This window comes from Desmodus rotundus, chromosome 7 (genome assembly GCF_022682495.2).
Source record: "Desmodus rotundus isolate HL8 chromosome 7, HLdesRot8A.1, whole genome shotgun sequence".
Taxonomy (NCBI): Eukaryota; Metazoa; Chordata; class Mammalia; order Chiroptera; family Phyllostomidae; genus Desmodus; species Desmodus rotundus.
In genome coordinates, this window is record NC_071393.1 from 15,338,353 (window position 1) to 15,352,833 (window position 14,481).

General features: G+C 58.2%; 1 protein-coding gene across 2 annotated transcripts; it reads left to right on the plus strand.

Moving 5' to 3' along the window:
* Positions 1-530: 530 nt before the first annotated feature.
* CASTOR1 (cytosolic arginine sensor for mTORC1 subunit 1) lies at positions 531-6,535 on the plus strand. Of its 2 annotated transcripts, none has more exons than XM_053928203.2 (9): positions 531-2,216; positions 2,815-2,885; positions 4,086-4,273; positions 4,362-4,494; positions 4,767-4,893; positions 5,352-5,465; positions 5,555-5,637; positions 5,725-5,819; positions 5,957-6,535. In XM_053928203.2, exons 1-9 carry the CDS (start codon positions 2,104-2,106, stop codon positions 6,023-6,025), a joined length of 993 nt encoding a protein of 330 aa, XP_053784178.1. In that variant the 5' UTR covers positions 531-2,103; the 3' UTR covers positions 6,026-6,535. The 2 variants fall into 2 exon arrangements, with proteins under 2 accessions (XP_053784178.1, XP_053784179.1); XM_053928204.2 differs by having other exon boundaries at positions 535-2,216; positions 4,770-4,893.
* Positions 6,536-14,481: the final 7,946 nt, after the last annotated feature.

Genomic DNA, 14,481 nt, shown 5'->3' on the forward strand with positions numbered 1-14,481 from the left:
TCTTCGTCCTCAAGGCCTGGCCTGGATGCTACTTGGGGCCCTGATAAGGTTCTAAATGTTCATTCTGGGTCAGGTGCTGGTGCCAGAAGTGGAAGACCACGAATGGCCTCATGTGTATAACCCAGGTCTCCATTGGAAGAGAGGGGAGAAGGCTGGGTCTTGGATAAAAGACCACCTGTCATTTAAGTGCCATGCTGGGCTGGTTGTGTCACCAGCTGATCAGGTAGGCTCTATTATCTCCATCTGACAGATGAGGCAACAGAGGAGCTGAGTGAGAAAGGTGAGGCTGGTCCAAATTTACACCCAGAGCCACTCAGCTACCTCTCCCGACCAGGGTGCCAGATGATGTGACTGTGGCTGAGGGCCCAGGCAGGCTACGGTCGCAGCCTGATGCCTGGCGAGGTTACGGACAGGGTGTCCCTGGGAGAGGCCCCCCTTCTGCTGAGGAAGCAGCTTTTCCAGTCAAACAATAGCGGCTGTTCCTGGCGGGCCACCAAGCTGGGCTGGGCCATGGAGGGGGAGGGGGAGAGGAGGGAGGAGTGAAGCTTCCCTAGGAGCTTTCAGGCATCTCAGGGCTTTGGCCTGGAACATCTTGTCCTGGTACAGCTGGGTATACTGAGGCCTGAGAAGGTCAAGGCAGGCCATCCCTTCCTGCCTCCCAACCCTGACACCTGTGGTTTTCCACCACATCTGCACTGGGAATGAGATGAGGGGCTCAAAGCCTTTGAGGACAGTCCCCTCCCCCTGACCCTCCACGGGACAGGGACAGGTCAGGATGTGGCGGCTACTCATCACTGATGGGGAGGGGGTCTCGGTGTTCCACAGGAACCCACTGAGCCAGAGCCCGGAGAGGGAAGGCAGTGCCCTGCTTCCATCTGCCTACAGTGGAGGCTCCCAAGTGGGCAGGAGGCCTGTGTGGGCCTGCTTTAACCTGCTCTGTCCAAAGCCTCAGATCTGAGGCCTGAGGATGCTCAAGCCAGACAAGGCCCCCCCCCTCCAGAGCATGCTGAGTCCTGCTACTGGGCCAGCCTTGGTGTGCTGATGCCTGCTTAGCCTTGGGGTCTTAGATCTGCGGAGGCCTGAGCAGAGCCCAGTCCTAACGTCAAAATGCGCCCATGTTAGTCCTAATAAGCCTCAGGCCTGGGGCATCTGCCAGTGAGTGCTGAGGGCCTCCTTGGGCATGAAGCAAGTTTAGATATGCTCAGGCTACATGGGTTCTTCTAATGCCTGCTGGCTTTGGGAGGCCTCAGCAGGGCTCAAGTCTCAGGTCTGAGATCTGAGTACCCAGTGAGCCCCAGATTCATGGGCCTGTGTCCTGCAGTCTGAGCCCTGGGCATTCCTGGCCCAAGCACTTAGTCTTGAGGGGCCTCCTTAGGCCCGGCCACCTTCAACACTCTTCCCAACAGTATGATGCAGGGGGATGCGGGCCTTCCTACCTCTGTGACCATGGTGGGGAGACTTTTTCCATGAGAGGAAGGAGGGAGGAAGGTGCCTGGATACTTCGTTGGGAGAGAATCATGAGTCCCCAGGGCTGCAGAGTGGACCCCTACCCCTCCATGCTCCAGAGGTTTGGGGCAGCGTTCTGGTCCCAGACAAACCCTGATTCTCCTCCTCGCTGCCCTTCCAAGCCTAATGACCTCAATCATAAGACCCACATGGGGGCCTGAAAAACAGAAACGACCACATGTCTCCTCCAAGCTTCCTATCTCAGGCTCCACCAGCAACCTGCGGAAAGGGCGGAGCCCGGGGAGGGGGCGCGGCATGGGCGGGGTCTACAGGACTCGATGTGGGTGGTGTCAGCTGGTGATCCCAAAGCCAGTGTTGAAGGAGCGGAGTCAGTCGGGGAGGGGCGCTCGGGAGGAGCGTGGTGAGGCTTTGGCGTTGGAAGGGGTGCGGCCACCCCGGATAGGCTGCGCGTCCCGCAGGGCGTGGCCCTCTGGGAGCCGGACGCTGCGCCGAGCTGGGCGGTTCCGAGGCGTAGCGGGCGGCTTGGACCCGGCTGCGCGACGGCTCCTTTAAGCCCCCGGCACCGCCCCCCACCCCGCCCCCGGCGCGGCCTGGGTCCGGCTGGCTGGTGGCGGGGTCGGGTCCGCGCGGACCGCGATGGAGCTGCACATCCTAGAGCACCGGGTGCGGGTGCTGAGCCTCGCCCGCTCCGGTCTCTGGCTCTACACCCACCCGCTCATCAAGCTGCTATTCCTGCCCCGCCGAAGCCGGTGCGCGCCCGGGTTCGGGGGCACAGATTAGGGTGGGCTCCACTGTCGTTCCAGGTCGGGGTCTGGAGATTAGAGTCGCAGCGGGGCGAGCGGGGGCGAACCGGAGCGGGCGGGAGGTCCCTTCCACTCCACCCCACCCCCGGCCGCCATCCGGCAGGGCCTTACCCTCCCTGGAACCGCCGCCTATCCGGGGCCAGTTAAGGCGCAAACAGTCTAAAGTGGGCAATGCTTAACTCCGAGTGGTATCAGATTGGGGCATGCCTTCCCGGCGACTGCGGGGAACTTCTTCCAAACGCCTCCCGTCTGTTCAGTGGGGCCGGTGTAGGCGACTCCAGGTCTGATGCCCCGGGGCTGTCTCAGCGGGTGAGCCTCTCCTCCCTCCTGGAATGGAGGGGCGAGGGGCTCCTGCGGAGGTCTGGAGGCGAATAACAGTTCGCGGTTCCGGAGATGGGGCCCACGCGCCACAGCCGCTGGGAGGAAACTGAGGCTTGAGGGGGCAGGGAGGCTCCCGGCGTAGGGGTAATTTGGGCGGATGGAGCGAAGTCTACCCGCCCCCTCCTTCCAACCCAGGCTGAAGATGTTCCCCACCCCCAACCAGGTGCAAGTTCTTCAGCCTGACGGAGACTCCCGAGGATTACACGCTCATGGTGGACGAGGAGGGCTTCAAAGGTGGGGGCTGGGCTGGAGAGAGATGTTGCAGTCTCCTCTTCTCGGGATTCTCACTAGATGCTGGGGTCCAATGACCCAGGAGCTGAGGCCTTCGAGGCAGCGAGATCTGCGTTCAACTTGAACTCCTCAACTCACTGGCTGTGTGCCCTTGAGCAAGTCACTTCCCCTCTCTGAGCTGTTCGTTTCCTCTTATGGAAAATGGGTAGAGTTATAATTCTGATCTGATAGGGTCCCATGAGGGCTGTGTTTGAAGGGCACTTAACAGGCTCCAACTGGCAGCAGGCCTCAGTTATACTTGCTGGCAAGAACGAGGGGTTCCTGTGGCTGTTACCCCTTAGCCATTATTTCCCCCTGGACTTTTCTCCCTGGTGCCGTTCATCTCCTCCTTGGCTGTCTGGGAACTCCAGGATTCTGAGGGTTGGGGGAGGAATGCAGAAGCAGGCTGCCAGCCCAGGGCAGGGTCCTGGGGGTTGGGTTTGGGGGAGGTCTTAGCCATGCTTGGGCCATTAGCAGCCACCTTGGCCCCAGCCCCTGATCTGGATTGGACGCCAGCCTGGCCCCTCCCTGGCCTCTGGAGCTGACATCTGGCTCCTACTAATGCCAGCCTGACCTATCCTCACAGGCCTGGAGTCTCCGGCCAGCCAAATGGGGCTTGACCCGTCTCCCACTGAACTGTTTCAGGCCTTAGTTTCCCTGTTTGTACTGCAGAAAAGTTTGGATCTGAAAGTTTGGGTCTGTTAAGGAAGAGGGGCATATCCCAGCCAACCTGATCTCCTGGCGCCCTCTTGTGGTGCCACGCGGTATAAAGCCTCCTAACCCACAAAATATGGTCCGGAGGTACATACTTGTTACCCCATTTTACAGAGGAGGAAACAGACTCAGAGACGTTAAATAATTTGCACCAGGTCAACGGTAAGTAAATGGAAAAACTGGGATTTAAACTCAGTTCTGTCTAAGTCTGGACTCTTAACTGGAAAGTTTGAATTCTTGGCAGGCCAGCACCTGAAGCACATCTCAGTCCCTGCGAACCTGCAGGTGTCAGGAGCAGAACTTGGGGCGGGGGGGGGGGGGGGGGGGAGATAGCCCCAGTCTCCAGACCTGGCCTTGCCTTGGTAGAGCCCTCCAAGGCACAGACAGGGAAACTGTGGGGCAGGGGCCAGCCCTTCAGGCCCTGACTGGACATGTGGCCTCTGCCTGCAGAGCTGCCCGCATCTGAGTTCCTGCAAGTGGCCGAGGCCACGTGGCTGGTGATGAACGTGTCATCCCACAGTGGTGCAGCAGTGCAAGCTGCTGGGGTCACCAAGATTGCCCGCTCAGTCATTGCGCCGCTGGCTGAGCATCACGTGTCCGTGCTGATGCTGTCCACTTACCAGACAGACTTCATCCTGGTGAGTTCCCCACAGGTGCCAATGTAGGGCAGGCAGGTGGGTATGGCTGCCTGGGACCAGTGTGATATGCCATCTTCCTGTGGCCCAGGTGCGGGAGCAGGACCTGTCTGTGGTGATCCACACGTTGGCCCAGGAGTTCGACATTTACCGAGAGGTGGGCGGGGAGCCAGTGCCTGTTGCCAGGGATGATTCCAGCAATGGCTTTCCCCGTGCTCAGCATGGTGAGGGTGCCCTTGACACCCAGACCTGGGCGGGTGGGGGGGCTCCTCTTCCCACTAAGGCCCTTTGCTGGTGCAGGTGAGTCTGTGCATGTGGGGAGAATAGCTGACACTGACTGCCTCACAGGATAGGGAGTTGAGTCTGGGGAAACCAAGGCAGGGTTCTGCAGAACAGGATGGTACACCCAGCCCAGGTCCCTCTCTGGCCAGCCACCAGAGGGCGCCCCAGCCCACAGTCCTTTTTTTTCCACCCTCCACCTCCTGGTTCCTCCCAGTAGGGCCCAACCCTACAGTGCATCCCATCCAGAGCCCTCAGAACCGCTTCTGTGTCCTTACACTGGACCCTGAAACACTGCCAGCCATCGCCACCACCCTCATTGATGTCCTCTTCTACTCCCACAGGTGGGCCTCGTGTACATTTAGTCTTTGTCTTCACATCATTGTTTGCTATGCTCTGTCCCACCACCTTCCTTCTGCCCGTCGCTTGGTTCTGCAACTCCATGCCCCGTTCTGTGTCTTGGGTTCCTGGCAGCCTGTGATGCCTATATGCCCTCCACTGATGTTCAGGACAGGCCCCAGTGCTGCAGCTGGAGCCCTGTGCTATAGTGTGGGCAGAGCCACCCAGGAACTAGGCCCTCGTCAGGCCCGCTGGCCCTGGGGTCCTTTGGAACAGGCAGGGTTCATTGTCCTCTCCCATACCCCAACCCCACTAGGAACCATTAGAAGATCAGGGTCCTAGGACGGGAAAGGAAAGTAGCCCAGAGACAGGAGGGCCAGCCCAGGAGTCTGGAGGCTGATTGGGAGGAGATGGAGTGGGCTGGGTGCCTGGCAGAGTACCTGAGCCTCCTGTCCCTCCCCAGTGTCCCCAAAGAGGCAGCCTCTGGTGATCCTGGACCCAGCTCCATCACCTTCTTTGCCTTCTCCCTCATCGAGGGCTACATCTCCATTGTCATGGATGCGGAGACGCAGAAAAAGTATGTGACTCCTGACCCTAAGCCAGGCCCAGGGAAGAAGGAGGCAGAGCATCAGACTCATGAGTCACCATGCCCTCCTGCCTCCCCAGGTTCCCCAGTGACCTCCTGCTGACCAGCTCCACAGGGGAGCTGTGGAGGATGGTGCGCATCGGGGGACAGCCCCTGGGTTTTGGTGAGGAGCACCCCCTGTGTTTGGGGGCTTGGGAAGGGCCTGTGGGGTGACCAGGGTGATCCACATGGACCTCTCCTCACCCCTCAGATGAATGCGGGATCGTGGCCCAGATCGCAGGTCCCCTGGCCGCAGCCGACATCTCTGCCTACTACATCAGCACCTTCAACTTTGACCACGCCCTGGTGAGCACCACAGGCTGGGGTAGGGGCTCCCAGAGGGACACTGAGGCCCAGAAGGATGGGGGGGGGGACAAGAGGTGGTCCCAGCGGGCCAGGAGGTTGGAGTAGCCCTGACCTCTTCCTCTCCCACCTGTCCACAGGTGCCCGAGGATGGCATCAGCAGTGTCATTGAGGTCCTCCAGCGACGGCAGGAGGGCCTGGGCTCCTGAGGCCGGAGGGGAGCAGCAGTCTCTGTGCTCTCCCTTGTCCCCAGGCTTCCAGAGACTTCTCTAAGCTATTTCCTCAAGTTCTGGAATAAGCCCACTTCCCTCTCCTTCCTCCCTCATTCATGCAGAGGGACCCCCTCCTTCTGCATTCTATATGTAAGCTGCGTGCAGGCACCGGCTCTCATGTGGACACGCGTGTCTGCCCACACAGGGGAACACGGTGCTCCGGGCTTCCACAAGGAAGCCCTCAACCCATCACTCCTTGCGCAGCCTCTGGCGTTTGCACATTCCCTGCCTGAGGCTCGAGTCGTCCCCCCCTCTCAGAACCCTGGGCCAGCTGCTCCCTGGACAGGGCCCTAATCTCCGTTCTGCCTCTGGCTGGGTTGTCTTCCCTGGCCAGGTGAGTTCTGACAGTGCCTCCCTGTCACGGGGCCTCCAAGAAAAGTATTTTTACATTTCTCTCTTCTTCTTTTTTTAAAAAATTAAACTTGTTAATAAAGGGCTTGCAGTGACCAGGCTGGGGTATGGTCTTTGGGGGTTGTCTGAGCCTCAGCCACAGCGGCTGTGCTGCTCCTCGGGCCCCACTGCCTGAGGTCCCGGTCTCCCATGCACCTGGCTTGGGTTTGGCTCCCATCCCCTCACTCAGTGCTCACTTCAGGGTGGCAGGTGAACCATCTCCACTTTAGACGAGGAACCGAAGCTTTGAAAAGTGACTTAGCCAAAATTACATGATTCCCACCCAGGGCTGCCTGGCTCTGAAGTCTGGGCCCTTTCTTCATTCCCTGATGCTCCTGGAATAGCCCAGAAGGTTCTAAACGTGGGTAGAAACTCCCAGGCCCCGCTGCCTGGGGATCCCCCAGCTTTCCCTGCCACCACGGGGATGGCTAACCTGTTGTGAAACCCCCTCAAGGAGGACCTAAGAGTGCCTTTCTTCCAGGCTGCTGCCTGCTTGCTTTTTGGCCTGAGTCTGGCTCTCCTGGCACAGCGGTGGGAGGGGGCCAGCCAGAGCAGGGACTTGGGAGTCCACACAGTGGTCTTCCCCCTACCAGGAGCACCAGACGGGTCTGGAGGCCACCTGGAGCCCACTCTCATCTCAGCTACACGCCTGGTCCAGAGGCTCAGTCAGCACATCTGGGCCCGGGTTTCCTGTCATGGAGGGGCCACCTCTCCACTCAGTGAGGCTGGGATTCCACTGCCGCCTGATGGGGCCCCACAGATGCAGCGGGGAGGTTATCAGGTGCCTTCAGCCCAGACCCGCCCGCACTCAGGAAGGGAAGAAGGGTGTGACTTCGTCGTACTCAGAGCTTGTGGTGGCTCCCCAGAAAAGTCAGAGCGGGGCCAGGCCTCTGGCAGTGCGCCCGCCCTGACCCTGGGGACCTGGGGACCCACAGATCAGAGGAGTGGAGAGCGCATCCTGGCCCGGTGAGTGAGCAGTCAGGGACCCTGGGGCTAGCCATTTACCCCTGGCCTCAGTTTCCCCTTGTGCATGGAGACCTAGGAGTCCGTCCCTTCAGGACCATATGCCCTGTGGCCCTGGGTAGGGGGTGTTTCTTTGTAATCTTTCATGGGGGAGGGGTCCCAATTCTTGACCCCACCTGGCTTGAAAATGTCTGGGGCTGAGGTGGGGCTTTTAGACCCAGAATTCTTGGAGCTGCTTGACCTGCGGCTGGAGAGCTCCTGGCCTCACAGTTGGCTCTGGAGGTCTGTCCACCTGTCTGTGTCCCTCTGAGTCCCTGCTTGATTGGAGTGTTTCTGTCTTCATGGCTTTCCAAGTGCCTTGGGCCTCGCCCGGTCCCTCAAACCCAACAACGGCTAGTGCTTGGGCTGCCCACAGGACTGGCTCACGTGAGGGGGCTACAGGCGTGCCCAGTCAGGCGTACCCGGCCATACTCAGACATACCCAGAGTCAGTCAGGCTCAGAGGTCAGCGTCCCCACGTGTGTCTCTCTCACTTACATGCGGCCAGGTGCGGAGTTTTTAGCTCCCAGGGTATCCTTGCCTGTCACTGGGCCAGCTCTTGACCTCCAGTGAATTACAAAAAGGGAGACCTAACCCCACTGGGGTCAGGCATACAGGGCTTGGGAAGTACCTGGGGGATGCGACCCTGGACCTCACCCACTGCTGACGCTCTGGATGTTGTCATCAGACAGGCTGAGGGGGTGGCTCACGGAACTACGTCCTTGTTCCACCCATGCCCTGGGAGGGTTTTAGGGCAAAGAAGTCAGTCTGGCCATCCCAGGCCTGGGGTTGGGCTTGGCTTGGGTCAATCATTGCCCGGGCTGGGGACGCTTGCTGACATGCAGCCCCTTGTCCTCCGACCCTGGGAACCCCAGTCCACCTACCCACATCAGCACGGCCACTCCCAGGTGCGGAGCTCAGGGCCCCAGCCTGGAGTCTGAGTGCTTGTCCTCATAAAGACGGCAGCCGGGGCCTGGGAGGGCCCTGCCCACGGTCCCTCATTGAGTGGGAAGATGCTCGCAGCCCTCCGACTGCCAGCTGGGTGTCCGGCATCTGCAGGGAGGATGTGGACCTGGGTGGGGGGTTCTTGGGTGGGTGGGGACGGGACATGAGGAAACCTCAGGCGGGAAGAGTCAGCACAGCTCATTTCCACCCTTGCTGATTTTCATGCCTAGACAGAGGAAGTGACCTCTTAAGTCCTCCTCGAAGATACTTAAGCAGAAATTCGGGGTTTAAAGTCCTCACTGCCACCCCTGCCAGGCAGGCCCATGAAGTCCCATGCTTGCTGAGTTGCTCCAAAGCTGGATTCTTGGTCCTATGTGGAGGGGAGAATAAACTACATGCTTCTTAATGTTCTACCAGGCCCCAGGATTCTACTGGGTGGGAAGGGCTGAGCAGGAGCCAGGAGGGGAAGCCCAGTGTGCAGCTAGCTTCCCACGTCCCTCTGTGTGTGTGGGGGAAGGGGGTTCTCCATTAATTCATGTATTCAACACGTGCTCCTTATCCCCCTCAACACGGGGGGAAATGAAGCACAGAGAGGTGAAGTTACTCACCCAAGCTCACGCAGCTGGGCATGGCAAAAACAGAATTCCAAAAGAAGGAGCCTGGGGAGGTTCCCTGGAGGGAGGGACACTTTAGTTGAACCCGGAGGGATGAGGTGATTTTGTAAGATCCCTTGCAAGCCCAGCTGTCTGCGTTGGTGGCTGGGTGTCTGCTGCCGGTGGCAACGAGTGCGTGGGCAGGCACGCGAGGCCTGGCCCCGGCTCCTCCCTGACCTTGGGCCTGGCCGGATGGATGTGTTGAGCAATGGCTGTGATTGGCATCTCACTTTTCCAGGCCAGCCTGGTGCTGGGGCTCCAGAGCCCGGGCTGTCTCACGTGGGGCTGCCCAGAGCTTCCTCCCAGGGGGTTGTCCGTGGCAAGTGGATGTGCGAGCTGCGTGGGCGTGATGTGCAGGACTGTGTTTGCAGTCAGCACAGGCCTTCGTGTGCACCCGCGTGGGTCAGTCTTCGGTAGCAAGTGTGTGTGTGTTCATCTGCACAGGTGTCTAAGAGTCAGTGTATCCTGGCGTGTAGAGTCTGCACGTCTGTGGCTGTGCGTGCCTCGGACTGGATGAGCAGCAGCTGTGTGCCCGCCAGCGCTGCGTGCGTCCTGCGTGTGTGTGGCTGCAGTGGGCATGGCCTGTGTGTGTACAGGGAGCGTATGTGGTGCATGTTCCTGTGTGTCTGCTCTTGACTGTGGTTGGGAAGTTTTTGTCACGTCCTTGTGTGTGCACATGTGCATCTGCACACACACACGGACGTGTGTAACCGCCTGTCTACTTTCCTTCCCTGGAGCCACGGCCCCTCAGGCCTTCCTGCCTCTCCCTGACCCCAGAAGGCCCAGCTCCCAGCAGTCACCAGGGGAGTGGTGGGCTGTGCTGGGCCTGCCCCCCATCCTTCCCCCTCCCCCTTCCACCCTCGCCCCCCACTGCCTCAGCCACATCCTCCCTGGCCTCCCTCCTACCCTTCTGCCTACTCCTTCTCTGTCCCTTCTCCTCTGTCTGCAGCCTGACGCAAGCCTGGCCCTGCTTTCTGCCCACTTTGCATGAGCCCCTCAGCCTAGACCCTGCAAAGTGACACCCTCACTTCTCAGGGCCCCGATTCAGCCCATGGTTGTCCTCGCCTGTGCTGCTGCCCCAGACTCCCCGTGGGTCTCCCTGCATCGGTCTTGCTCTCGTCTGCCTGCACAAACACACCCCGCACAGCCCTAGCATGTCCCTGATCACCAGCCTCCAGTAGCCCCCTCCTCAGGAAGTCTGTCTTTGAGTTCCCCCACCCCCCGCCGGCCTGCACCAGCTCTCCTGCCGCCAGCACCTCACCCTACACATGTCCTCACCCAAAGCCAGGAGCCTACCCCCCCGCAGCTGCAGGCCCTGGCCTTTCAGTTGAGGTGAGTACTTTCCAAGTCAGCCAAGGGGCCCTGGGACAGGTGCTAACTGGCAGTGACACCGGACGGGCTGCAGGAGGCCCTCTGACTCTCTCCTGCCCCTTTATCGCCTCCTGCTTTCTAGCCCCTTGGTTCTCCTGGGGTGGCTGTGTTTTTAAGCTCTGTCTTCAAAAAAGGTTTTCTAATTCAGATATAAGTCACATAATATAAAATGCACCATTTCAAAGTGACTAATTCAGTGGCATTTCGTGCATTCACAATGTATGACTATCACCTCTAGTTTCAGAACGTTTTCATTAACCCCCCAAAGGAAACCCCATATGCATGGGCTACCCCTCCCCATTCCTGCTCCCCCGGCCCCTGGTAGCAACCAGTCTGCACTGTCTGCATGGATTTCCCTCTTCCTGACATTTCGTGTAAGTGGAATCGTATAATAATCGACTGTTGACGCCTAGCCTTTTCCACTCAACATAACGTTGTTAAGGTGCACCCAGGTGACGGCGTGTGTCAGTACGTCACTCCTGTTCACGGCTCAGTAATATTCCACCGCATGGCCACTATGTTTTTAACCATTATCCATTGATGGACATGGGGGTTCTCACCCTTTGCCTTCTTGACTATGGGGGTGCCCAGTATTTGCTTTTAATGGCATATTGTCCGCTTCTCTCCCTTACACACTCGTCTGTGCATAGGGTGCCCTGGACCCCTTGCCCCTTGATGGCCACCAGTAGCCTCCTGGGCAGAACAAGCTGTGACGGTCTTTTCTCCCTTGGAGCTGCAGGATTTGTTTCTTTTCCTCAGATCAGGACAAATGCCCAGTTTCCTTGATGTCTCCATAACAGCAAGAGGGGGAAGAAAGCAGGTCTTCCCGGCACCTGTCCCTGGTCATTTTCTCTAGGCCAGTAGTTGGCACCCCTGCAAGTGAGTCCCACCTCTGTGTCCCAGGGTCCCCTTGGGACCAGGGCTGTCGTTTGCAGACAGCCGCATGGGGACCTTGGCCAGCTCTCCCCATCTGTTGCCAGTTGTCTTCTCTGTTGAGCAAAGGTCCGGAGCTTTGGCTGCACTCACTGCACCGTGCAGCTGGTACCAAGTAAAGGCTCCAAGCCCATCCCACTTCCTCCCTCTGTGCCCTCCACCCCTCCTACCCCTATCCCCATGCTGTGGCTAAACTAAGGACTCCCCCGTGAGTGCCAGGAAACCAGTTCAACCAGCAGAAAAGAAACTGCCATCCCGTCCTGTGTAGCTGGGGCACGCCGTGTTGTTGTCCTGGGCTCCAAGCAGGGACCAGAGGCTCAGGGAAATCACTCAGTGTCCCTGGCGGCAACGGCCTCATTCTTGTCTTGCCCGCTGAGTAGGACCCCACCCCTGCCCGTTGGTGTCGGGGAAGGTGGTTTTCCGAAGCAACAGACCTGTGAGATCCCAGCTCAGAAATGGGAGACACGTGAGAGCGGCATGTCTCCTGGGTTTATATTCATAACCTGGATATAAAAACACATTCATAGTAATTTCGCTCACCTGTAAGCCTTGTCTTTCTTACCAACTTATCCCCTGCACCAAGGCTGGTGCCCACACATACAGTGAGTCACTTAAGTACAGGTTGAATGATGGACTCAAAAGCAACTGATTTGTGTGGTTTTCAAAATGTAGGGTTGTCCCTTCACATGAAGCCTGGCTCCTTTCTGTGGGGCCATCAGGTGTCACTTAAGATGAATTTGTTCTGATGTGAATTCTTTAAAGGAAGCTGGAAAAATGACTTCTCTTTTCATTTTTTAGTTCATTTTCCAGGAAAATGTTGACGTCTGCAGTGAGTGAAAGAATAGATTTTGAACTGGTTTTAGAAAAATTCTCATAAAGGAAAAAGTCACCACCTTTGACATCAAGGCTTCCCGAAAAGGAGATCGTGTGCTTTGGGGTTTTGTGACTGATTTCCTTGGGGAGAAGCAGCCAAAGCGGGGTGTGGCGAAGGCTCCAGGCGAACCTGCTCCTGCCTGGCCTCACCTGGAGGGGCCTGGCTGCAGCGGTACTAGACATGGAATGGGGTCACATCTGGGTCCTGCACCCTGAAGGCCACAGATGGCCTTCCCGGGGCTTCTGCCAATGACCACACACCTACGACCACACATTCGTCCGTTCACTAAGGATTTAGTGAGCACTCACTACATTCAGGGCTTTGGTGCGCTCCAGAGAAGGGGGATGGGGAGTCACCACACAGTCCACACCCCCGGAGTTTACAGTCTGGCTAAGGAGACAGACAACCCACCGTTGCAAAGCTTTACAGCTCTGAAGAGAGCTACAGAGAGGGGTAGCATGGTACTCTGGAGGGGTCAGGGGAGCAGGGGCAGGAACCCGCCTGGGGCAGAGGGAGGTCAGGGAGGGCTTCCCTGAAGAGGTAAAGCTTGGACTGGACCTTGATGTCCAGGTGGCAGTTGAGTAGGTGGAGTGTCCAGGCAGTGGGAACAGCATGTGCAAAGGCCCTGGGGTGAGGACTCAGCTCCCCTGAGGGACTGAAGAGGGTCAGGAAGATGGCAGGCTGCAGAGGTGCGAGGGAGGCTGGGGAGATGGGCAGGTCCTGGTGGTTGTGGCAATGACTTTGGCTTTTCCCGAATGGCAATGGGAAGCCAGGACAGTGGGAGCAGGCTGTGTTGCACAAGCCCCTCCAGAGGGGCTGCAATAGCAGCAAAGCTATTTTACAAATGACTCTGTGCCCCACTCCTTCCTTGCCTTGCTCCTTCTCTGGTAATTTCTAGCCCCACCTGCCCTACTCTGAACTTGTCTTGTAGGGAGGGTCTTGGTTGCATGTGGCCTTATGCAGTTACCTCCACTCATGGGATTTTTGGCATCTCTTTTTCTGCATTCTGCATTCAGACCTGCACGAGTATGACTTCCTCAGCCACGTCTTCCTTGTTGCTCTGGAAGCCCTCCCCCCACGCAGCCCCCCAGGGAGTGGATCTCCTGTGTCCCTCCTGTGAGAGACCTTTGTATTCCTTTTGGCTGAGCCTTTGCTTGCTCCCAGCTCTGTGACCTGCCAAGTACCCCACCTCACAGGCCTCAGTTTCCTCATCTAGCAGACAGAGACAATGATTTCTGCCTCAAAAGGTGCTTGTGAGGAGTCGATGAGCTCGCCCATGTGAAACGCTCGGAAGCGGGCCTGGCGCACCGAAGAGCCCCGGCAATGGTCACCACTGGGTGCACGACGGGGCACCAAACCATTTATGGAAAGAATGTGTTTCAAAACACACTGTATGTTGTCAACGTGAGAAAAGGCAGGGCTCACTGGACTTCCTGCTCCTCTGTCAATGTTTAGGGTTATTTTATTTACAGTGACTTCTCAGTGCTTAGGGTCGCTAAGGGACCCCACCTGGCTCTGTAGGTTTGTGGGCCCTCTGTGGTCATCTCGCCTGTCCCCTCACCTCACAGAGAGGCCCTGGGCTCAGAGAGGATGGCCGGTTGGAGGTAGGGGTTGTTCCAGCCTAGCCTGAGAGTAGACAGCAGGGCAGGCCCCTTGCTTCCTGGTCATTCCCCTCACAGGACATGTATCAGCCCCCCACTTGCCTTCTTCTCCTTGGCTTGAGGGTTCCCTGCAGAGGGGCCCAGTCTAGGTGTAGGGGAAGGCAGACACTAAGAGGTTCCTACACAGAAGTGAGCTCTTCTCCTGCCTGGACTTCCTTGAATGGGTGTTTGGGCTCCTTGGAAGGGGGATCAGTTATCTATTTTGGGGGAGTCACTGGGAGCAGGGGGACATGCCTCCTTACCCCTGTGGACACACCAGATCCCTGAAGGCCTATGTAGCGGTTTGGTAGCCAAAGGATCCCCCCGCCCTGGATGACCTCGCTGACCTCATGGGTAGAGCCTTGCTCACCCCAGGTTTATGCAACAATGTCTTTCCCAACGTTCCTCAAAGCCACCCCGTGACATAAGCAAACGTGAGCCTTCACCCGCCCCAGTGGCTGGCGGGTAAGAGTTTATCAAGTGCCTGCTAAGGGCCAGGTGCTTCTGAGCATGATCTTGCTGAACCGCGCTGACCGTCCTGCGAGGCAGTGTTTGCCACAACAGTTTCTAAAAATTGAGGTACAAT

Bases quoted from the DNA above. Each gene is read 5' to 3' on its own strand.
- CASTOR1 (XM_053928203.2), top strand. From the start codon at position 2,104: ATGGAGCTGCACATCCTAGAGCACCGGGTGCGGGTGCTGAGCCTCGCC. The intron at 2,217-2,814 runs GTGCGCGCCCGG...ACCCCCAACCAG, and splicing joins TTCCTGCCCCGCCGAAGCCG to GTGCAAGTTCTTCAGCCTGA. The intron at 5,820-5,956 runs GTGAGCACCACA...ACCTGTCCACAG, and splicing joins TCAACTTTGACCACGCCCTG to GTGCCCGAGGATGGCATCAG.